The following is a 25,435-nucleotide window of genomic DNA, read 5'->3' as shown; positions in this document are numbered from 1 at the left end:
GTGTATTTGGATTTCCAGAAGGCATTCGATAAGGTGCCACATAAAAGGTTACTGCACAAGATGAAAGTTCACTGGGTGGGGGTAATATATTAGCATGGATAGAGGATTGGCTAACTAACAGAAAACAAACAGTTGGGATAAATAAGTCATTTTCCGGTTGGCAAACAGTAACTAGTGGGGTGCCACAGGGATCAGTGCTGGGGCCTCAACTATTTACAAACTATATTAGTGACTTGGATGAAGGGTGCGAGTGTAATGTAGCCAAGTTTGCTGATGATACAAAGCTGGGTGGGAAAGCAATGTGTGAGGAGGACACACAAAATCTGCAAAGGGATATAGACAGGCTAAGTGAGTGGGCAAAAATTTGGCAGATGGAGTATAATGTTGGAAAGTGTGAGGTTATCCACTTGGGCAGAAAAAATAAAAAAGCTAATTATTATTTAAATGGAGAAAAATTACCAAAAGTTGCAGTACAGAGGGACCTGCGGGTACTTGTGCATGAAACACAAAAAGTTAGTCTGCAGGTACAGCAAGTGATCAGGAAGGCAAATGGAATGTTGGCCTTTATTGCAAGGGGGATAGAGTATAAAAGCAGAGAAGTCCTGCTGCAACTGTACAGGGTATTGGTGAGGCCACACCTGGAGTACTGTGTACAGTTTTGATCTCCATATTTAAGGAGGGATATACTTGCATTGGAGGCTGTTCAGAGAAGGTTCACTCGGTTGATTCCTGAGATGAAGCGGTTGACTTATGAAGAAAGGTCGAGTAGGTTGGGCCTGTACTCACAGGAGCTCAGAAGAATAAGAGGTGATCTTATTGAGACATATAAGATAATGAGGGGGCTTGACAGGGTAGATGCAGAGAGAATGTTTCCCCTCGTGGGGGAATATAGAACTAGGGGGCATAGTCCTAGAATAAGGGATCACCCATTTAAAACTGAGATGAGGAGGAATTTCTTCTCTCAGAGGGTTGTAAATCTGTGGAATTCTCTGCCCCAGAGAGCTGTGGAGGCTGGGTCATTGAATATATTTAAGACGGAGATAGACAGATTTTTGAATGATAAGGGAGTCAAGGGTTATGGGGAGCGGGCGGGGAAGTGGAGCTGAGCCCATAATCAGATCAGCCATTATCTTATTGAATGGCGGAGCAGGTTCAAGGGACCTACTCCTGCTCCTTATGTTCTTATGACACTGGGGAGAACTCCCATGCTCTTTTTCAAAAGAGTGCCACGGGATCTTTTACATCCACCTGACACCTCATCCGAAAGAAAGCACCTCCAACACTGCAGCATTCCCTCAGCACTACACTGGGAATGTCAGCCTAGATTTCTGTGCTTAAGTTGCTGGAGCAGGACTTGAACCCACAACCTGCTAACTCTGAGACAAGGGTGCTACCCACTGAGCCACAGCTGACACTATATAGGACCTTGGAAAAACATCTAACCAGTATACACCATTTACAGATCGCATATATAATGGGATTAGTGTACACAAATGGGTCTAGAGTTGACCGTTCCAGTGAATAGTTAGCAGCAGCACAGGCCTGAATGACAGAATGGCCTCCTGTGCTGCAATTTCTGGACCACTGACCTTGTCCTCTTCGGCTGTATCTGTGATCTCTCCACTTTCTTCTCATTTTCTCCTTCTGTTACTGCAGGCACCACTGCCTTTCCAGTCGGCTTCTGAACATGACCCTTCAAGTAAAGTCGGCTGTTAATCACTGAACTTCCTGAGCACGTCAAGCTACAATAAAACAATAACTTGTATTTACATAGCCCCTTTAACGTAGTGAAATGTCCCTAGGCGCTTCACAGGAGTATTATGAGATTAAAAATTTGACACCGAGCCGCATAAGTAGAAGTTAGGGAGGTGAACAATTGCTTGGTCAGAGATAGGTTTTAAGGAGCGTCTTGAAGGAGGAAAGAGAGGCAGAGAGGTTTATGGAGGGAGTTCCAGAGCTTGGGGACTAGGCAACAGAAGGCACGGCCACCAATGGGTGAGCGATTATAATCGGGGATGGGCAGAATTAGAGGAGCGCAGACATCTCGGGGGGTTGTGGGGCTGGAGGAGATTACAGAGATGGGGAAGGGCGAGGGCCATGGAGGGATTTGAAAACAAGGATGAGAGTTTTGAAATCGAGGCATTGCTTGACCAGGAGCCAATGTAGGTCAGCGAGCACAGGGGGTGATGGGTGAGCGGGACTCGGTGCGAGTTAGGACACGAGGCAGTGAGCACAGGGGGTGATGGGTGAGCGGGACTCGGTGCGAGTTAGGACACGGGGCAGTGAGCACAGTGGGTGATAGGTGAGCAGGACTCGGTGTGAGTTAGGACACGGGGCAGTGAGCACAGGGGGTGATGGGTGAGCGGGACTCGGTGCGAGTTAGGACACGGGGCAGTGAGCACAGGGGGTGATGGGTGAGCGGGACTCGGTGCGAGTTAGAACAGGGGTAGCCAATCACCTCTCACAGGAGATATCTGCAGGACAGTGGGCTGCAAAATACAGAAAATATTCCAACAGCCAGCAGGGGTCGTGTTATACCAATCGGGCGACAGACGTTTCTGTAAGGCCATAATCCGCACGCGCTCATTAACCTGTAGAATCATTGAAATTGCAGCACAGCAGGAAGCCTTTCAACCATCACATCTGTACCAGTAATGTCTTCAACAATATACTATTACAGTAATAAAGGCACTCAAATGTCAAAAATCCCTTTATTAAAGTAATACTGAACCTAAATTAATAAAACAAACACTAATATATCACTACTGTAATGTTAGTATTAATTTTAATTATTTGGGTTTCATACTGTAATATTGACTCTTGGCATTTGAGTACCGTTATTAAATACTTTTATTACTGTGCTTTTATTCTTATTTTGGCATTTGCAAACAGCAATTTTCCAGAGCCTGCAGTCAGTCTGCTAAAAGGCTAGTTTTGTATGCTTTATCTGAGCGATAAGGTGAGAAAAGATAGTTCAGAGGAATGGAGTTTAATCATAGGGATGGACCTGTTGGGCCTAAAGGCTATTTCCACTTAATAAAATCCCAGTGTCGTTTATTATCCAAAATCTTACTTCACTTTGTTTTAAAATGTTATTTTATTTTATGCAGCGAGTTGTTGTGATCTGGAGCGTGCTGCCTGAAAGGGCGGTGGAAGTAGATTCAACGGTGACTTTCTGAAGGGAAATTAGATAAATACTTGAAGGGGAGAAAATTAGGAACATAGGAACAGGTGGAGGCCCTTCGAACCTGCTCCGCCATTCAATGAGATCATGGCTGATCTAAAATGTGCAGGGCTATGGGGAAAGGGCATGGGGCAGTGGGACTAACCGGATCGCTCTTTCACAGAGCCAGGACAGGTACACTGGGCCAAATGGCCTCCATCTGTGCTGTAAGCTTCTCTGATAAAACGGCTTTCCCATTTACAGATTGCACACGGATCGTTATTTTGTATCAACTGAACCTATGCCCAGATTTAAGTGGCTTTGAAAGTTACATTAACGCAATCATCTCTGTAATGGGAGTATGCTCACAGGTTTGTAGAGCTGCTGCCCAAGCCCCGAAACCTCCCTCGGGAGCCGGCGCCTCACAACTTGAGCCTCCTCGGGGAAATCCCCTCCTTGCCTTTCAGTTCTGCGCGGAGGGAGGGGTTTCCTGTACGGGCTGCTCCTGCACACTCTCCACCTTGCCATCCTTGTCTGCCGTCCGGACACGCCATGGCGCACCATCTTGCCGTCCGGAGGAGGTGGGGGTCCCCAATGGAGTGCACTCTAAGCGGGAGTCCTCCCCTATTTATTGGGGACTTGGCCTGGATGGTGGTGCATGGAGCATTCCCGTGCAATCGGTTTTTAAGTCGGTTCACAGGCTCCCAGGCCACCTGCAATTTCTGTGGTCTGGAAGAGTCCGTGTTCCATGTTTTTACGGAGTGTGCGAGGTTGCAGCCCCTCTTCCATTATTTGAGGGGGTTGTTCCTAAAATTCTGCTTGCACTTCAGTCCCACACTCCTGATCTTTGGACACCCTGTGCAGAGGGGAGCGGGCAGGTCGGAAGGCCTCGTAAGACTGCTCCTGGGTATGGCCAAGGGGGCCATCAGCCGATCCTGGCAGCGGGTGGTCGAGGGGGTCGTTCAGCCCGACTGCCTGCCTCTCTTCCGCGGTTACATCCGAGCCAGGGTGTCCCTGGAGATGGAGCACGCGGTGTCCACCGGTACGCTCGCGGCCTTCCGCGAGAGGTGGACGCCGGAGGGACTGGAGTGCATCATCACCCCCGGCAACCAAATTTTAATTTGATGTTTTTTGTCTAAAGTTTAAATTGTTTACTGTGCCGGTTTTAGTGCCCCCCAGCCTTTTAGCCAGGGGACACTTGTATAATTTGAGTTTTTTGGGCCCTCAAAAAAAACCAAAAAACAAAAAGGCACTTGTTTGAAAGTGTTTGGAGTGTGTGTGTCCCCTCCCCTCCCCCAGGGGGCACTTGATTTAATGTTTTATTTGTTCACAACAAAATAATTGTACTGTGAGTGGCTTAGCCAGTCACGTGATGATCACAAGGCTCAATAAAACCCCAGTTAATTGAGTTCAGGTTCTCCACGATGAGGCATGCAGTTGTGAGCCTGGTGGATGAACTGGTCGGGTTCAGTTTGATTGTTAAACCTTTGCTAATACACCAGATCGTTCTTTACAGCAAATGTGTTGCTGTAAATTCTTAAGTAAAGAACCCATGAAGTAAATACACTACAATCTCATTTCAAACATGTTCCCGAGGAATCTAATCGTAGCCTTACCTCAGGAACAAGTCACGCCACTTGTCTTTTATTGTGGATAGTGCAGTCTGGTGAATTTGGGGTTACCCCAAATCCATGAGTCCTAATTTTGTTTAGTAACCTCTGGGATGGCACTTTATCAGATGCCTTCTGAAAATCCAAATACACCACAGCCACTGGTTCCCCTTTATCTATTCTGCTAGTTACAACCTCAGTCTTAGCCTGCTTGGATGAGTTATTTGAAATCGATAAAGAGAATAAGACTAGAGGGCATGGATTAGGCACAGAGGAAGGAAGGAAAGAAATGCATTTATATAGCACCTTTCACAACTACCAGACGTCTCAAAGCACTTTACAGCCAATTAAGTACTTTTGGAGTGTAGTTACTGTTATAATGTGGGCAACTCCCACAAATGTAATAATGACCAGATAATCTGTTTTTGTTATGTTGATTGATGGATAAATATTAGCCAGGACACCAGGGAGAACTCCCCTGCTCTTCTTCGAAATAGGTATATTTTACATCCACCTGAACAGGCAGATGGAATTTCGGTTTACATCTCATCCGACAGTGCAGCACTCCCACCGTACTGCCCCTCCGACAGTGCAGCACTCCCTCGGTAATGCCCCTCCGACACTCCCTCAGTACTGCCCCTCCGAACTGCCCCTCACTACTACCCCTCCGACAGTGCGGCGCTCACTCAGTACTGCCCCTCCGACAGTACAGCACTCCCTCAGTACTACCCCTCCGACAGTGCAGCACTCCCTCAAGCACTGCCCTGGAATGTCAGCCTAGATTTATGTGCTCAAGTACCTGGGGTGGGACTTGAACCCACAATCTTCTGATTCAGAGGCGAGTGTGCTACCCACTGAGCTACAGCTGACATTACATTCAATTGTGGTTGTGTGCAAAAGAGGTCAATGCTCAGTTTTGATTACTTGTATCTGTTTTGACCCAAATCCAAACTAAACCTGTTCCAAATGATTGCAAAATCATTTTCAATATAGCAAAAAAAGTTCCAAAAGGGCTTGTAACAAGACTATCTTTTCATTCATGATCAGACCTAAGTTGTGGAAACAATGATCTCACAAGAAGTGATTCCTTGTGAATTGAAACCATGGAGCAACCTCATGAAGTCATCTATGTTCATTGTTCCGGCTTGTTTTTCATTGAAACCAGTTTCCTTGGGATTTTCTGTCATGCTGATGTTTTTCTGGAATTTGAATATTAAGCTAGATTCTGGGAAGTATTTATTTTCAGAGAGCCATTGCCCTCTAGGACTGACTTCTGAAACTGGGTATGGACTGGCTGCAGTTCTTTAAAGGGGAACTTGGCATATTCCCGCGTGAAGAGGCCATGCCCAGATAAACAATCATTAGTTTGCTGGGATTAGGAGGCTTTGGGTTATAAAAGTCTCCTGGAGCCTCCCTTGATTGTCTTGGATTTCAAACCTTGGTTCAAAGGCAACACTTTTGTAAAGTCCTTACTCTACAGCATGAAACCACACAAGGCACATTCCAGGGACAAGGCCACTCTGTGACCTTAACTCTTTATTACAGGATTCCTGCGTGGGACCTCCCTTTATATACCTGTGTGGTCAGGTAGGGAGTGTCTCCCACAAGTTCACCCCCTGTGGTCAAGGTGTACATCTAAGTTGAGTGTATACAGTAATACAGTGGTGTTACATTGTAGTTACATACATGACATCACCATCACCCTCCCCCCCCCCCCCCCCCCAAGTCTTACTGGGATCATAGGTTTAGTCTTTCAGGTGATCCATGCTCCCTCGTGGAGTGCCGCAATTGGGGCTCTGGTTGTTGGACACTGACGTGAGTGTCTGTCACCTGTGGTGATTCCGGCCTGTCAGGGCTGACCTCAGGGACTGTGCATTCTTTTGATTGCTTTTGTTGCACGTTCGCTGGCAGTAGTGTGAGCTCCATCTCGTGGTCTTCTTCAGGTTCCTCCGTGTCTATGCTGAACCTTTTTTTTTACTTGGTCCACATGCTTACGGCATATCTGGCCATTGTTGAGTTTTACCACGATGACCCTATTCCCCTCTTTGTCAATTATAGTATCCTCAAGCCATTTAGGCCCCATGGCGTGATTGAGGACGAATACAGGATCATTTATTTCTATACATCTCCCCCTTGAGTTACGGTCATGGTACTCGTTTTGTGACTTGCGCTCAACTATGTCGGTCAGGACTAGGTGGATGAGGGACAACCGAGTTTTGAGTGTCCGTTTCATGAGTAGCTCTGCGGGCGGAACCCCCGTGAGTGAGTGCGGGCGGGATCTATAGGCCAGCAGGAGGCGCGATAGGCGGCATTGTAGGGCGGGTCCTTGTATTCTGAGCATACCTTGCTTAATGATTTGGACTGCCCGTTCCGCCTGGCCATTGGAGGCCGGCTTGAACGCTGCAGTCCTGACGTGGTTGATGCCATTGCCCGACATAAACTCCCGGAATTCATAGCTCGTGAAACACAGGCCATTATCACTAACCAGGATGTCCGGCAAGCCATGGGTTGCAAAGATCGCACGTAGGCTTTCCAGTGGTGGATGACGTGTATGAATTCAGGATGATGCATTCGATCCATTTTGAGTACGCACCTACTACAATGAGGAACATCTTCCCCATGAACGGGCCCGCGTAGTCAACGTGAATGCGTGACCATGGCTTGGTGGGCCAGGGCCACGGGCTGAACGGGGCCTCCCTAGGGGCATTACCCAGTTGGGCACAGGTCGTGCACCTGCGAACATAGTGTTCCAGGTCTGAGTCAATTCCAGGCCACCAAAAGTGTGACCGGGCAATGGCCTTCATCATCACAATGCTTGGGTGCTCGCTGTGGAGTTCCCTGATGAATGCCTCCCTGCCCTTCTGGGGCATGACTACCCGGCTGCCCCATAGTAGGCAGTAGGCTTGGATGGAGAGCTCATCCATCCGCCTGTGGAACGGTTTGACCTCCTCAGGGCATACTCCGTGTGCGGGCGCCCAATCCCCAGTCAGGACACATTTCCTAATCAGGGATAGGAGGGGGATCTCTGTTTGTCCAGATTTTGATCTGGCGGGCAGTGATGGGGGAGCCTGCACTGTCAAAGGCATCGACAGCCATGACCATCTCGGCGCTTTGCTCAACTGCCCCCTCGGTGGTGGCCAGTGGGAGCCTGCTGAGCGCGTCAGCGCAGTTTTCAGTGCCGGGCCGGTGCCGGATGGAGTAGTCATAAGCAGCTAGAGTGAGAGCCCACCGCTGTATGCGAGCTGATCGTTAGCATTGACAGCCTTGCTGTATGACAACAGGGATGTGAGTGGCTTGTGCTCCATCTCTAATTCAAACTTACTACCGAAGAGGTACTGATGCATTTTTTTTACACCATAGACACATGCAAGCGCTTCCTTCTCGACCATCCCATATCCCCGTTCTGCTTGAGAGCACGACCTGGAGGCATAAGCCACAGGTTGTAGCTGACCCTCAGCATTTCAGCATTACCCTGCTGCAACACGCACCCAACCCCATAGGACGATGCATCACATGTCAGAACTAAATGTTTACAGGGGTTCTACAGGGTCAACAACTTGTTTGAACAAAGTAGGTTTCGCGCCCGATCAAAAGCCCGTTCCTGACGGTCCCCCCAAAACCATCGCAACCCTTACGCAGGAGCACGTGTAGCGGCTCCAACGACGTGCTCAAGTTCGGCAGAAAGTTCCCGAAATAGTTCAACAGTCCCAGGAATGAACGCAGCTCCGATGTGTTGCAGGGCCTGGGTGCTCGTCAAATCGGCTGTTTTGGATTCGGTGGGCCGAATCCCATCTGCAGCAACTCTCCTGCCCAGAAACTCAACCTCAGGAGCTAAAAACATGCATTTAGACTTCTTGAGTCGCAGGCCTACCCGGTCCAGTCGGCGTAGCACCTCCTCCAGGTTGTGGAGGTGTTCCTCGGTGTCTTGACCCGTGATGAGGAAATCATCCTGGAAAACGATCGTTCCTGGAATGGATTTAAGCAGGCTTTCCATGTTACGTTGAAAAATTGCGGCTGCTGATCAAATGCCAAACGGGCACCTGTTATACGCAAACAATCCCTTGTGCGTGGTGATGGTGGTCAGTAGTTTAGGTTCGTCGGCCAGTTCCTGGGTCATATAGGCTGAAGTGAGGTCCAACTTGGTGAACAGCTTGCCGCCTGCCAGCGTGGCAAAGAGGTCCTCCGCTCTTGGGAGCGAGTATTGATCTTGTAGGGACACCCGATTGATGGTGGCCTTGTAGTCGTCACAGATCCTGACAGAGCCATCCGCTTTTAGAACGGGAACGATGGGGCTCGCCCAGTCGCTGAATTCAACAGGCGAGATGATGCCCTCTCGCAACAGCTGGTCCAATTCGCTCTCGATTTTTTCCTTCATCACATACGGCACCGCTCTGGCTTTGTGGTGCACTGACCTGGCGTCCGGGGTGATGTGTATATCACTACTTTAGTGCCTTTGAAAGTCCCGACGCCCAGTTGGAATCGTGACTCGAATTGTTGTAGGACTTGTGAGCACGAACTTCGCTCCACCGAGGACATTGCGTGAACATTCCCCCATTTCCAGTTCATCTTGGCTAACCAGCTCCTCCCCAACAGTGCGGGACCATTGCCCAGGACAATCCAGAGTGGCAGCCGGTTTCACTAATCCATTGTGTGTGACAGGCATCATTGCATTGCCTAGCACCGGAATGATTTCTTTGGTGTAAGTCCATAATTGTGTCTCAATACGTTCTAATTTGGGTCGACTGGCTTTGAGTGGCCACAGCTTCTCAAATTGCTGAATGCCCATGAGTGACTGGCTGGCCCCAGTGTCCAGGGATGCCATTCAACAAAACCCTCATCATCATTGGTGGCGTTTTGGTGTATGAACTGTGAATATTTGCCACATGGACCCGCTGAACCTCGGCGTCCATCGATTTGCCCCAAAAGTCATCCTGCCTCACAGAACCCTCTTCTGGTCCATCTGTCTCATATATTAGTCTGGTTGCAGGTTTTCTGCACATTCGAGCTAAATGGCCACTGAGATTGTAGTTTCTGCAGACAAACTGTTGGAATCTTCAGGATCTGGCTGAGTGTTTTCCCCCACACCTCCAGCATGAGTTAAAGTTTCCATTGTTGGGGACAAAGGGACTATGGCCAGGAATTCCATGCTGACTGTCCCTTTGACTACTCTTAAGTACCCTATTAGTGGGTGTCAATGGCCCCATCCCGGGCCGCATTGTCCACTGTGATGGCGTGAACATCCGTTCAGCCTGCCATTGTCTCTGTTGAGGTCCTGCTCTGGGGTCTATTGCTGCTTGGTAAATGTCGGACTGCCCTTGCCTGCCTGCGGGGCTCTGAGCAGCATTGATAGTGTTGACTCCCTGATCCATCGCTGCGTTAGAGGCAGAATTGCGCGCGTAAATCATTTTCGTCTCTTCCTCCCCTGCCATGAAAGTTTGAGCTAACAACGCTGCCGTTCCCAAGGTCAAGTCCTTGGTCTCAATTAACTTGCGAAAAATTCACACATGACAGAAATCCTCGATAAAGAATTCCCTTAGCATCTCCCCCCTGCAGGCGTCTGTGAACTTACAGAGGCTGGCCAAATGCTGGAGGTCCGCTACGAAGTCCGGTATGCTCTGTCCTTCACGACGTTGGTGGGTGTAGAATCTGTGTCGGGCCATGTGTATGCTGCTCGCTGGTTTGAGGTGCTCCCCGATTAATTTGCTAAGCTCTTCAAAGGTTTTGCCCGACGGCTTTTCGGGTGCCAGTAAGTCCTTCATGAGCGCATAAGTCTTTGGCCCGCAGCTGGTCAGGAGATGAGCCCGTCGCTTGTCGGCCGCTGCATCCCCCAGCCAGTCTTTCGTGACAAAGCTTTGCTGAAGCCCTTTGACAAAATCGTCCCAGTCTTCCCCAACACAGTACCGTTCCTCTGTGCTACCGGTGGCCATTCTCGTGGGTCGTGGATTCCCGTTTCTCATCGCCAAAGTCCTTACTCTACAGCATTAAACCACACGAGGCACATTTCAGAGACAAGGCCACTTTGTGACCTTAGCTCTTTATTACAGGATTCCAGAAGTGGTGACCCTGCGTGGGACCTCCTGTGTGGTCAGGTAGGGAGTGTCTCCCACAAGTTCACCCCTGTGGTCAAGGTGTGCATCTAAGTTGAGTGTATACAGTAATACAGTGGTGTTACATTGTAGTTACAAACATGACAACTTTCATCTCTAAGGTCGCGGGTTCGAACCCTACTCCAGAGACTTGAGCCCATAACTTAGGCTGACACTCCAATGCAGCGCTGAGGGATTGCTGCATTGTCAGAGCATGTCTTTCGGATGAGATATTAAATCTAAATCAAGACCTTATCTTCCCGCCCAAGTGGATGTTAAAGATCGCATGGCACTATTAGAAGATGAGCAGAGAAGTTTTCCCAGTGTCCTGGCCAACATTAATCCCTCAACCAATGTCTAAAATAGATTATTTGGTTATCAGTTAGTCAGTCATTGCCGTTTGGAGGACCTTGCTATGCACAAATTGCCTGCCATCTTGACCTACATTTCAACATTTGAAAGTACTTCATTGCCTGTGAAGCACTTTGGGACATCCTGCAGACGTTAAAGTTGCTATATAAATGCAAGACCGTTTATTCCTGGGGTGTTAGAGCTGAATTTCCAATTTTCCCTGAATTGATGCAATTTATTTTCGTCTTTTTCTGGATGGATTGGGCTTGATTAGTCTGATGTTTTTTTTCGTAAATTCTGTATCACTTTCCATTAATCCTGCCCACCATTTTAAAGCTAACTAATCCTTTCAATTTCAGATAACTCACCTGAAACAAGCTTTGCACAAGTTAAATTTAGATTCTTACTTACACAATCAGTGAAAGGGCTTTCTTCGTCAACTGAAACAAAGACAACATGAATCAGTCAATAATTCACTCACGCCTGTTGAATAGTTCAGTTAATAGTGCTCAATTTACTTCAACTTTAAGATTTGATAAATTGACCATAAGAACACAAGAATTAGGAGCAGGAGTCGGCCACACGACCCCTCGAGCCTGCTCCACCATTCAATACGATCACGGCTGATCTTCGACCTCAACTCCACTTTCCCGCCCGATCCCCATATCCCTCGATTTCTTAATATTCAAAAATCTATCGATCTCAGCCTTGAATATATTCAACGACTGAGCCTCCACAGCCCTCTGGGGCAGAGAATTCCAAAGATTCACCACCCTCTGAGTGAAGGAGTTTCTCCTCAGCTCCGTCCTAAATGGCCAACCTCTTATCCTGAGACTGTGATCCCTGGTTCTAGACTCCCCAGCCCGGGGGGAAACACCCTCCCTGCATCTACCCCGTCAAGCGCTAGAAGAACGTTGTACATTTCAATGAGATCACCTCTCATTCTTCTAAACTCTAAAGAATATAGGCCCAGTCTACTCAATCTCTCGAACATGCTCCGCCATTCAATAAGATCATGGCTGATCTTCTACCTCAACTCCACTTTTCCGCCGATCCCCATATCCCTTGATACCCTTAGGGCTGGATTTTCGGCTTTAATGTTTTGGGTCGGTAATGGCGGCCGGGCGGTAAAGTTAGCTCCTGGGAACAGTTTGCGCCTTAGTCAGTAACATCGAGCAGCTGGGCCCTAAGTCAGGGGGTGCAGCGCTAAGGGAGGCGTTGTACAGCTCTCTTGGGCGCAAGCATAGGAAACTTCCGAGCTAAAGAGCTGGGCCAGGAGCGCGCCCAGAGACGCCTGGGGGGTAACCCCCCCTGCCCAAATAATTCCTAAAACATTGCCCATGCCATCACAACACAAATCGCAAAAAAAATTAAAAGGAAAAACACTCACACTGACCTCAGGAGTCCATTACTCACCTCTCCGCTGCAAGGGATGGTGGGACCGCCCCGATTTCCCAGGCGTCCACTGCGGGGCGCGCTGCTGGGCGGGCGGGAGTCACAATTCGCGCCGGTGTCGCAACCAGAGGCGTTGCACACACCGGGCACAGTTCTTCTGGGCGGTGTTGCTCCGCGCCACCGCTAAATCGGACCCGAGGATCGCTGCGAGGCGCTGGAGGCTGACCGCCCACCCAGAACACCTCACCCCCGCCATTGCCGCTGCTCCTGGGCGAAAAACAGAGTGGAGAGGACCCGAAAATCCGCCCCATAGTGTCTAAAAATCCATCGATCTCAGTCTTGAATATACTCAACGACTGAGCATCCACAGCCCTCCGGGGTAGAGAATTCCAAAGATCCACCACCCACTGAGTAAAGACATTTTTCCTCAATATAATCCTAAATGGCCTACTCCTTATCCTGAGACTGTGCCCCCTGGTTCTAGACTCTCCAGCCCGGGGAAACAACTTCTCAGTATCTATCCTGTAACTCCACCTCAGAATCTTGTATGTTTCAATGAGTTTGGGAAATGTTAGAAAAGTTATGTAATTGTTTGATCTGTAAAGCAGATTGTGTAACATTAATGTGATTGCAGCAGCATCCCTTGACACAATAATCACCACCTACACACCATGCTGAAACCTTGTGTAAAGGCACACACTTCCTGTCCACAGCCATTCAATTTTGCTACACCAACTGCTACAGACTCGGTCCATGAGTCGGCTCTGTGGAGAGAGCTTCTGAAGTAAAAAAAGGACTTGCATTTCTACAGCGCCTTTCGCAACCTAAGGACGTCCCAAAACACTTTACAGCCAATGAAATACTTCTTAAGCATGGTCACCGTTATTCATCAATTGAACACCTCAGACAATTCTTCCATTTTTAAAACTTTCGGCAGGAAATTTGTTTGCCCCAAAAAACGGGCGTGGGGATCGCAATGCCTGTTTCATGCAATGCAAGCAGCACAAAGTTAGTGTGTTGCCTGCTGATTATCGTGATTGTGGCATTCGGCTCAGCGTTGAACGAGCTGTTGAGTGGCTGAATACTCTGCAGGATGCTCACGCTGGTGCAAGGCTTTTAAAAAAATTTGTTCATGGGATGTGGGCGTCGCTGGCAAGGCCCAGCGTTTATTGCCCATCCCTAATTGCTCCTTGAGAAGGTGGTGGTGAGCCGCCTTCTTGAACTGCTGCAGTCCTTGTGGTGAAGGTGCTCCCACAGTGCTGTTAGGGAGGGAATTCCAGGATTGTGACCCAGCGACGATGAAGGAACGGACGATATATTTCCAAGTCGGGATGGTGTGTGACTGGGAGGGGAACGTGGAGGTGGTGGTGTTCCCACGCGCCTGCTGCCCTTGTCCTTCTAGGCGGTAGAAGCCTTGGCGAGTTGCTGCAGTGCATCTTGTAGATGGTGCACACTGCAGCCACGGTGTGCCGGTGGTGGAGGGAGTGAATGTTGAAGGTGGTGGATGGGGTGACAATCAAGCGGGCTGCTTTGTCCTGGATGGTGTCGAGCTTCTTGAGTGTTGTTGGAGCTGCACTCATCCAGGCAAGTGGAGAGTGTTCCATCACACTCCTGACTTGTGCCTTGTAGCTGGTGGAAGGGCTATGGGGTCAGGAGGTGAGACACTCATCGCAGAATACCCAGCCTCTGATGTGCTCTTGTTGCTACCGTATTTATGTGGCTGGTCCAGTTAAGTTTCTGGTCAATAGTGACCTCCCCCAGGATGTTGATGGTGGGGGATTTGGCGATGGTAGTGCCGTTGAGTGTCATGGGGTGGTGGTTAGACTCTTGCTTGTTGGAGATAGGCATTGCCTGGCACTTGTGTGCTGCAAATATTACATGCCACTTATCAGCCCAAGCCTGAATGTCGTCCAGGTCTTGCTACTTGCGGGCATAGACTCCTTAATTATCTGAGGAGTTGAGAATAAAGCTTAACACTGTGCAATCATCAGCAAACATCCCTACTTCTGACCTTATGATGAAGGGAAGGTCATTGATGAAGCAGCTGAAGGTGGTGGGGCCTAGGACACTGCGCTGAGGAACTCCTGCAGCGATGTCCTGGGGCTGGAATGATTGACCACCAACAACCACAACCATCTTCCTTTGTGCTGGGTATGACTCCAGCCAGTGGAGAGTTTTCCCCTTGATTCAAATTGACTTCAGTTTTACGAGGGCTCCTTGATTCCACACTCGGTTAAATGCTGCCTGGATGTCGAGGGCAGTCACACTCTCCTCACCTCTGGAATTCAGCTCTTTTGTCCATGTTTGGACCAAGGCTGTAATGAGGTCTGGAGCCGGGTAGTCCTAGCGGAACCCAAACTGAGCATCGGTGAGCAGGTTATTGGTGAGTAATTGCTGCTTGATAGCACTGTCGATGGCACCTTCTGATCACTGTGTTGATAATTGAGACTAGACTGATGGGCCGTAATTGGCCAGATTGGATTTGTCCTTTTTATGGACAGGACATAGCTGGGAGTTTTCCACATTGTTGGGTAGATGCCAGTGTTGTAGCTGTACTGAAACAGCTGGGCTACAGGCGCAGGTTGTTCTGGAGCACAGGTCTTCAGCACGACAGCCGGGATGTTGTTCGGTCCCAAAACCTTTGCTGTATCCAATGCGCTCAGCCGTTTCTTGATTATCACGTGGATTGAATCGAATTGGCTGAAGACTGGCGTCTGTGATGGTGGAGACCTCAGGAAGAGGCTGATATGGATCATCCACTCAGCACTTTTGGCTGAAGTTGGTTCAGCCTTGTCTTCTGCACTTGTGTGCTGAGCTCCGCCATCACTGAGGATGGAGATATTCACGGAGCTTCCTCCTCTTAATTGTCCATCACCATTTACAACTGGATGTGGCAGGACTGCAGAGCTTTTATCTGATCTGTTGATTGTGGGATTGCTTAGCTGTGTCTATAGCATGCTGCTTCCGCTGTTTAGCATGCATGTAGCCCTGTGTTGCAGCTTCCCCAGGTTAGCACCTCATTTTTAGGTATGCCTGATGCTGCTCCTGGCATGCTCTTCTGCACTCCTCATTGAACCAGGATTGGTCCCCGGGCTTGATGGTAATGATAGAGTGAGGGATATGCCGAGCCATGAGGTTACAGATTGTGGTGGAATACAATTCCTCAGCCCATGATTTCCAGCGTTGAAGTGATGGGCAACTCCACCAGCGCACTTGTGGACCCAACCATCATGCAGCGATGGCCGATGTCTCTGCAGCACAAGCAGAAGCCACCCAATGCCCAAGTGCTGCTGCCATGCAAACTCATATTGCTCTCATGCAGGCCCAGCTTGCTGCCACGCAAAGCTCAGACTGCTGCCATTGAGAGTGCGTCTACTAGAGCAGAAAGGGACTTGCAGGGTGTCACAGCAGTCCAGCAAAAGATGGCTCGGATTGCGGAGCACGAACCTGCTGTCCAATCTCAGGATGCCGGCATTCAGACTCCCACCACTGCCAGTGCCCTTGCTGGTGGCAGCCAGCCCAGACTGCTGCTGCCCAGGCCGAGGTGCTGCAGTCTTGGAGCCGGGCATCTGGGCCCAGAGCTGCTCGAGGTCGCCCTGCAAGGCCATCTGCAGTCTCCGCCACTGAAAGTCAGCAGCCTCCCACCAGCCTTGCTGCATCACTGGGGTAGCACCTCGTCGGAGCACCAGAACAGGCAAAGACACACAGAAGACAGGCACTAAGGGAATGCACAAGGGTGATTTGACTTTGTTCTGTAATATTGGATTGATTGATGTATAAAATAGTATTGGAATGTTTCTTTAGCTTTTATTTCAGCAATGTGACTAAGAGGAGGCTGTGATGGTCTGGAACAGAGGGATTGGAAGTGTGTGACTGTTGTACAATGGAGATTTGGGGTTGTGTTCAGTGGAATTGTTGTCGAATAAGGCGATCAAGGACAGCCCAGCCGGAGACAGGATGTGCTGGTTGCCTCCTCCCTTCCTCCTCAGTGTCAGCTGTTGCTCAGTGGGTAGTGCTCTTGCCTCTGAATCAGAAGGTGGTGGGTTCAAGCCTCACTCCAGGGAGTTGAGCACATAAATCTAGGCTGACACTGCAGTGCAGTGCTGAGGGAGTGCTGCACTGTCAGAGGTGCCGTCTTTTGGATGAGACGTGAAACATCTGCTCTCTCAGGTGGACGTAAATGATCCCACGGCACTCTTTTGGAGAAGAGCAGGGCCCTATCCCCGATGTCCTGGCTAATATTTATCCCTCAATCAACATCACTAAAACAGATTATCTGTTCATTATCACGTCGTTGTTGTTATTGTTGGGATTGGACATCACCATTATCCAGGTTGCTGATTTGAGCGTGGGCAGGTATAGCTAGACTGGCGAGATCAGAACACAGGAGCGGCGAGGTTGGGGCCCAGGAGAGGCGAGGGCCCTGGGCCAGCCCACACTGCAATATGTGCGCGCACTAGGTCCGTGCAGCAGAGCTGGTCTCCAGTCGTCTTGCTTAATCCCTGCCACTGGACCAAGACCTAGCTCTGTCAAGCCCGGGTGGTGGCTGGTGTGCAACGGTCACCACACGTTAAAAAAATCCACGCACAGGCATCTTCCACCCTTCAACATGCAGTTCGGGATCTGGAATATTAGATCCTTTATTGAAACACCTGTGAACTCATCCCTTTTTGGTATGGAAGCAAGTCATCCTCGTTACGAGTGACCGCCTGTAAAGAAGAAGTTATTTGTGCGCAAATTGGCTGCCCGTTTCCTACATTACAACAGTGACTACACTCCAAAAGTGCTTAATTGGCTGTAAAGCGCTTTAAGACGTCTGGTGGTCATGAAAGGCGCTATATAAATGCAAGTCTTTCTTTCGTTCCTTCTGTGAGCAGCTTGTTCTCTTCTTTGCTGCCTCTGCTCTCTTTCCCTGTCATGCTGCAGGCTAAGGAGGATGGCAACGACAGCACCCAGGACTGGGAGCAAGTGGTCTGACCAGAACTCTTGCAGTCAGAACCAAGGCCTTCTCCACTTGCGGCACCACCCTCACCAACTTTAAACAACTCTAGAAAGCACCAAATACTATTACAAATGTACAGAGCCAGTAACGGTTAATCAGCAACGAACCAGAGTAATTTGTTGTTGGGATGTGGACGCCACTGGCAAGGTTGCATTTATTGCCCATTCCCAATTGTCCCGAGAAGGTGGTGATGAAAGTGGTGAACTGCTGCAGTCCTCAAGGCGATGGTGCTCGCACGGTGCTGTTAGGTAGGGAGTTCCAAGGTATTGACCGAGCAACAATGGAGTAACTGCAGGGATTTATGGCCAAGTCAGGATGAGGTGTGACTTGGAGGTAACGTTAAATGTGATGGTGTTCCCATGATGCTGCTTCTCTTGTACTCAGTGATAGAGGTTATGGGGCTTGATGTGTTGCTGCAATGCACCTGTAGATTGTACACACTGCAGCCACAGTGCATCGGTGCTGGAGGGGGTGGATACTGAGTCCAGCGGCAAAGGCAGCAATCAAGAAAACTGCTCTGCTCTAATGATGCTGAGCTTGAGTGTTGTTACAAGTGAACCCAGCCGAGCAAGTGGGGAATATTCCATTACACTCCTGACTTGAGCCTTGTAGGTGGTGGGCAATCTTAATGGAATGACATTTTATAAATCCAGGTACTCAGTATCCTCACTTGTACCAGAAGTGTGAAACATACAAAACTTAATATTTTGACTTACATAGACAATAGGTGCAGGAGTAGGCCATTCAGCCCTTCGAGCCTGCACCACCATTCAATAAGATCATGGCTGATCATTCACCTCAGTACCCCTTTCCTGCTTTCTCTCCATACCCCTTGATCCATTTAGCCGTAAGGGCCATATCTAACTCCCTCTTGAATATATACAATGAACTGGCCTCAACAACTCTCTGCAGCAGGGAATTCCACAGGTTAACAACTCTCTGAGTGAAGAAGTTTCTCCTCATCTCAGTCCTAAATGGCTTACCCCTTATCCTTAGACAGTGACCCCTGGTTCTGGACTTCCCCAACATCGGGAACATTCTTCCCGCATCTAACCTGTCCAATCCCGTCAGAATTTTATATGTTTCTATGAGATCCCCTCTCATTCTTCTAAATTCCAGTGAATATAAGCTTAGCCGATCTAGTCTTTCTTCATATGTCAGTCCTGCCATCCCGGGAATCAGTCTGGTGAACCTTCACTGCACTCCCTCAATAGCAAAAATGTCCTTCCTCAGAGACCAAAACTGAACACAATATTCAAGGTGTGGCCTCACCAAGGCCCTGTACTACTGCAGTAAGACCTCCCTGCTCCTAAACTCAAATCCTCTCGCTATGAAGGCCAACATGCCATTTGCCTTCTTCACCGCCTGCTGTACCTGCATGCCAATTTTCAATGACTGATGTACCATGACACCCAGGTCTCGTTGCACCTCCCCTTTTCCTAATCTGTCACCATTCAGATAATAATCTGCATCTCTGTTTTTTCCCCCAAAGTGGATAACCTCACATTTATCTACATTATACTGCATCTGCCATGCATTTGCCCACTCACCTAACCTGTCCAAGTCACCCTGCAGCCTCTTAGCATCCTCCTCACAGCTCACACTGCCACCCAGTTTAGTGTCATCTGCAAACTTGGAGATATTACATTCAATTCCTTCATCTAAATCATTAATGTATATTGTAAATAGATGAGGTCCCAGCACTGAATCTTGTGGTACCCCATTAGTCACTGCCTGCCATTCTGAAAAGGACCCGTTTATTCCTACTCTTTGCTTCCTGTCTGTCAACCAGTTCTCTATCCACGTCAGTACATTACCCCCAATACCATGTGCTTTAATTTTGCACACCGATCTCTTGTGTGGGATCTTGTCAAAAGCCTTTTGAAAGTCCAAATACACCACATCCACTGGTTCTCCCTTGTCCACTCTACTAGTTATATCCTCAAAAAATTCGAGAAGATTTGTCAAGCATGATTTCCCTTTCATAAATCCATGCTGACTTGGACCGATTGACTTAATTTCAATCATGTAAAATTCTGGGGTACCTTGCATTTATTTTCAGGTTGAAGAGTACATACGGCTTATTTTGTAACTTGCTACAGCCATCGTTTTGCAATTTATTAACTGACAAACATGAGCTCACACACAGCACAAGAAAGAAATAGCAGCAAACTCCCTGAATGGCTCGGAGGGAAAATGATTGAGCCACATGAGATCCCAGATTTCAGTTCCTATGCTGTGCTGAGGTGATCCCACCCAGGGCAGCGCTTGAGATGATGCGCATGCCTCAATCCCAATGGGTCAGGAAGGACCAAAGAGAAAATTGGTGCCAAACCAAAAAGAGCGATTAGCTGAGCTGACCAAAAGTTTGGTCAGAAAGGCAGGATTTTTAAAACGAGGGTCTTAAAAGGAGGAGATTGAGGCAGAAGGGTTTATGGTGAGAATTCTAGACCATGTGGCTGAGGCAGCTGAAAACGCAGTGGCTATTGGCGGGGAGAAGGTTGGGGGCAGGGGGCACATGATGCCAGAGTCAAAAGAATGGATAGTTCTGGAGGAGGAATGGCAAGTCCATGGAGGGATTTCAATTTGAGGTGTTGGGGGTTCAGGAGTCAATGAAGTTCAGTCAGAACAGGGGTAATGGGCAAGCAAGCCTTGGTGAAAGTAAAGTTTTGGATGAGCTGAAGTTTAACAATGGTGGCAAATGGGAGGCAACATCCCCAGCATCGAAGCACTGACCACACTCGACCAGCTCCGCTGGGCAGGCCACATTGTCCGCATGCCAGACACGTGACTCCCAAAGCAAGCGCTCCACTCGAAACTCATACACAGCAAACGAGCCCGAGGTGGGCAGAGGAAACGTTTCAAGGACACGCTCAAAGCTTCCTTGATAAAGTGCGACATCCCCACTGACACCTGGGAGTCCCTGGCCAAAGACCGCCCTAAGTGGAGGAAGAGCATCCGGGAGGGCGCTGAGCACCTCGAGTCTCATTGCCGAGAGCATGCAGAAAGCAAGCGCAGGCAGCGGAAGGAGCGTGCGGCAAACCAGTCCCACCCTCCCTTTCCTTCAACCACTGTCTGTCCCACCTGTGACAGGGACTGTGGTTCTCGTATTGGACTGTTCAGTCACCTGAGAACTCACTTTTGGAGTGGAAGCAAGTCTTCCTCAATTTTGAGGGACTGCCTATGATGATGATGGGAGGATGGGAAGAGAAGCCGTTTGTAAAGATGTTCTGGGTATGATTGGATAGGCAAGATTGGAACTGAGCAATCTCACGCAGCCCGACAATGCAGGAGTGGCGTTGGAGGAAGACAGTGTGACCAACCACGTCAAAGGCTGTAGAGGGGTCAAGGAGAGGTAATATACCATGGTCATAGTTACACGGCAGGCCGATTGTGACTTTGGTTAGGGCTGTTTCGGTGCTCTGGGAGGGGTGGCAATCTGATTGGAGAGATTCAAACAGGGAGTTGCGGGAGAGATGGGCACAAATCTGTGAGGCGACAATATGTTGAAGAACTTTAGAGAAGATAGGGAAGTTGGAATTGAAATTTACGTAACTGACAACCAGTGGCGTTTATGCATCAAAATCCTGGGGGGTTACACTCAGTGCACCGAGGTAACTCAGATTGAGATAAATGAGGTATTCCTGTTGCTGGTAACAGTTGAGACTGGCGGATAAAAGTGAGGTTACGGCACTTCAAGTGCACATCCAAGTACTTTTTAAATGTGGTGAGGGTTTCTGCCTCTACCACCCTTTCAGGCAGTGAGTTCCAGACCCCCACCACCCTCTGGGTGAAGAAATTTCCCCTCAAATCCCCTCTAAACCTTCTACCAACTACTTCAAATCTTTGCTCCCTGGTTGTTGACCCCTCTGCTAAGGGAAATAGGCCCTTTCTATCCACTATATCTAGGCCCCTCATTATTTTATACACCTCAATAAGGTCTCCTCTCAGCCTCCTCTGTTCCAAGGAAAACAAACCCATGCTATCCAATCTGTCGAGCAGTTAGAGCCAGGCCTTTCAGGAGTGAAATGAGGAAACATTTTTACTCACAAAGAGTGGTAGAAGTTTGGAACTCTCCTCCGTAAATGACCGTTGATGCTACGTCAATTGTTAATTTTAAATTTGAGGTTGATAGATTTTTGTTCACCAAACATATTACGAAATATGGATGTTACAGATCAGCCGTGATCTCATTGAATGGCGGAACGTGCTCGAGGGGCTTTTTTCCCCCAATTCATTCACAGGATATGGGCATCGCTGGCAAGGCCAACATTTATTGTCCATCCCTAATTTCCCTTGAGATGGTGGTGAGCTGTCTTCTTGAACCGCTGCGGTCCATGTTGTGAAGGTGCTCCCACAGTGCTGTTAGGGATTTCCAGGATTTAGACCCACCGATGAAGGAGCAGTGATATATTTCCAAGTCGGGATGGTGTGTGACTGGGAGGGGAACGTGGAGGTGGTGGTGTTCCCATGCGCCTGCTGCCCTTGTCCTTCTAGGTGGTAGAGGTCGCAGGTTTGGGAGGTGCTGCCGAAGAAGCCTTGGCAAGTTGCTGCAGTGCATCTTGTAGATGGTACACACTGCAGCCACGGTGCGCCGGTGGTGGAGGGAGTGAATGTTGAAGGTGGTGGGTAGCGTGCCGATCAAGCGGGTAGCTTTGTCCTGGATGGTGTCGAGCTTCTCGAGTGTTGTTGGAGCTGCACTCATCCAGGCAAGTGGAGAGTATTCCATCACACTCCTGACTTGTGCCTTGTAGATATTGGGGAGGCTTTGGGGAGTCAGGAGGTAAGACACTCGCCACAGAATACCAGCCCCTGACCTGCTCATGTAGCCACAGTGTTTATGTGGCTGGTCCACTTAAGTTTCTGGACAAGTGACCAGAATGTTGATGGTGGGTGGGATTTAGACAATGGTAATGTTGTTGAATGGCAAAGGGAGATGGGTAGACTCTCTCATGTTGGAAATGGTCATTGCCTGGCACTTGTGTGGTGCGAATGTTACTTGCTACTTATTAGCTCAAGTCTGAATGTCGTCCAGGTCTTCATGAAGCAGTCTTTGCCTGCACGCAGCATCCGAGGAGTTGCGAACAGAACTGAACACTGTGCAATCATCAGTGAACATTCTCACTTCTGACCTTATGATGGAGGGAAGGTCATTGATGAAGCAGCTAAAAATGGTTGGGCCTAGGACATTGTCCTAAGGTACTCCTGCAGTGATATCCTGGGGCTGAGATGATTGACCTCCAACAACCACAACCATCTTCCTTTGTGCTAGGTGTGACTCCAGCCAGGGGAGAGTTTTCCCTGATTCCAATATAAATTTGACTTCAATTTTATAAGGCACCTTGATGCTACACTCAAATGTCGAGGGCAGTCACTCTCACCTCACCTTGGAATTCAGCTCTTTTGTCCATGTTTGGACCAAGGCTGTAATGAGGTCTGGAGGGAGTGGTCCTGGCAGAACCCAAATTGAGCATCGTTGATCAGGTTATTGGTGAGTAAGTGCCGCATGATAGCACTGTCGACGACCCCTTTCATCACTTTGCTGATGATCGAGAGTAGGCTATTGGGGCGGTAATTGGATTTGTGCTGCTTTTTGTGGACAGGGCATACCTAGGCAATTTTCTACTTTGTCGAGGAGATGCCAATGTTGTAGCTGTACTGCGTCTCCGTTACCCATGTGCAATGCCAAGAGAGATCGACTAGTATAGAATCATAGAAAGTAGGTGCAGGAGTAGGCCATTCGAGCCTGCACCACCATTCAATAAGATCATGGCTGATCATGCAACTTCAGTACCCCATTCCTGCTTTCTCTCCATACCCCTTGATCCCTTTAGCCGTAAGGGCCACATCTAACTCCCTTTTGAATATATCTAACGAACTGGCCTCAACAACTTTCTGTGGCAGGGAATTCCACAGGTTCACAATTCTCTGAGTGAAGAAGTTTCTCCTCATCTCGGTCCTAAATAGCTTACCCCTTATCCTTAAACTGTGGCCCCTGGTTCTGGACTTCAACAGCGGGAACATTTTTCCTGCATCTAACCTGTCTAATCCTGTCAGAATTTTATATATTTCTATGAGATCCCCTCTCATTCTTCTAAATTCCAGTGAATATAAGCCTAGTCGATCCAGTCTTTCTTCATATGTCAGTCCTGCCATCCTGGGAATCAGTCTGGTGAACCTTCACTGCACTCCCTCAATATGCAATTAAGACCTAGAATCATACAGCACATTCAGCCTATTGTGCCTGTGCTGGCTTTCTGAAAGAGCTGTCCAATTAGTCCCACTTCCTCACTCTTTCCCAAGAGCCCAATTCCCTTGTGAAAGTTACTACTGAATCTGCTTCCACCGCCCTTTCAGGCAGCGCATTCCAGATCACAGCAACTCGCTGAGTAAAAACATTCTTATGCCGTTCCCGGCCCCGCCCCGCCCCCTCTGGTTCTTTTGCCAATGATCTTAAATCTGCGTCCTCTGGTTACCAACCCTCCTGCCAGTGGAACAGTTTTTTTCCATCGACTCTATCAAAACCCTTCATCATTTTGAACATCTTACTTTTCTGTAAGATCTTTTAAGTCACATGACACCCAAACAGTTACACAGCTCCTCACACAACAAATTCGGGATCCACCCAATCAGGAGCAGGCGAGTCAAGACCAGAATGCAACAGTTAGGCTGAGTCAACGCAGCATGTCCTTGCTCCCCGTATAGAGCGGCATTGGGCGAGGCCTGGCCCCAGGCTACCAAGCGGCCATTTTGGATAGAGCATGATGCTTGATACGTGATGGAGGGAGCGGAATAAAAAGCAAATAAATGGGATGGGGTTAAAAACAATTTTTAAAAAAGGAAGCTCTCATATAGTATTGTTTTATCCTTGTGTCATACACTTGTAAATCTATATTTGGAAGAAATGCATTTACCTGCATATGAATTCTGTTCACCTGATCTTAGTTCAATGTACAAGGTACATACATATGGGTAAGAAATGAGGACTTTGTCTCCTTGTTTAAATCGCAGCTCTGATAATCTTTCCCATTCGTTTTTATCTTGGGCACTGTTAAAGTTCAAGCGGCAAAGGAGAATGTGTTGTCTACAGTCCCCCCTCATCCCATTACACCAAAAATACATAAAGGACATAAACCAGATCAATTAATCACACAGCAGACATCTAAAAAAGAACTTGCATTTATATAGCAGGGTAGTCCTGCTACAATTGTGCAGGGTATTGGTGAGACCACACCTGCACAGTTTTGGTCTCCTTATTTAAGGAGGGATATACTTGCACTGGAGGCAGTTCAGAAAAGGTTCACAAGGTTGATTCTGGAGATGAAGGGGTTGACTTATGAGGAAAGGTTGAGCAGGTTGGGCCTGTATGCATTGGAGTTCAGAAGAATGAGAGGTGATCGTATCTAAACGTATAAGATTATGAGGGGGAGGCTTCACAAGGTGGATGCAGAGAGGATGTTTCCACTGATGGGGGAGACTAGAACTAGGGAGCTTAGAATAAGGGGCCGCCCATTTAAAACTGAGATGAGGAGAAATTTCTTCTCTCAGAGGGTTGTAAATCTGTGGAATTCGCTACCTCAGAGAGCTGTGGAAGCTGGGACATTGATTAAATTTAAGACAGAAATGGACAGTTTCTTAAACTATAAGGGGATAAGGGGTTATGGTGAGTGGGCGGGAAAGTGGAGCTGAGTCCATGATCAGATCAGCCATGATCTTATTGAATGGCAGAGCAGGCTCGAGGGGCCAAATGGCCGACTCCTGCTCCTATTTCTTATGTTCACCTTTCATATCCTCGGGATGCTCCACGGTGCTTCACAACCAATGAGTC

At 48.5% G+C, this 25,435-nt stretch overlaps 1 protein-coding gene across 2 annotated transcripts in view; it reads right to left on the bottom strand.

Moving 5' to 3' along the window:
- The window catches only part of LOC139239503 (membrane-anchored junction protein), a 73,929-nt gene that overhangs the window by 37,525 nt on the left and 10,969 nt on the right, over positions 1-25,435 (bottom strand). For both annotated transcript variants that reach the window (XM_070868296.1, XM_070868297.1), the window contains exons 4-6: positions 24,522-24,647; positions 11,622-11,650; positions 1,590-1,693 (exon numbers count right to left, since the gene is read on the bottom strand). In XM_070868296.1, coding sequence (XP_070724397.1) covers positions 1,590-1,693; positions 11,622-11,650; positions 24,522-24,647 — 259 coding nt within the window. The remainder of the gene's footprint in view (positions 1-1,589; positions 1,694-11,621; positions 11,651-24,521; positions 24,648-25,435) is intronic.

The sequence above is a fragment of the Pristiophorus japonicus genome, chromosome 27, assembly GCF_044704955.1.
Source record: "Pristiophorus japonicus isolate sPriJap1 chromosome 27, sPriJap1.hap1, whole genome shotgun sequence".
NCBI classification, from domain to species: domain Eukaryota; kingdom Metazoa; phylum Chordata; class Chondrichthyes; family Pristiophoridae; genus Pristiophorus; species Pristiophorus japonicus.
This window is presented reverse-complemented; position numbering and strand designations above follow the sequence as displayed.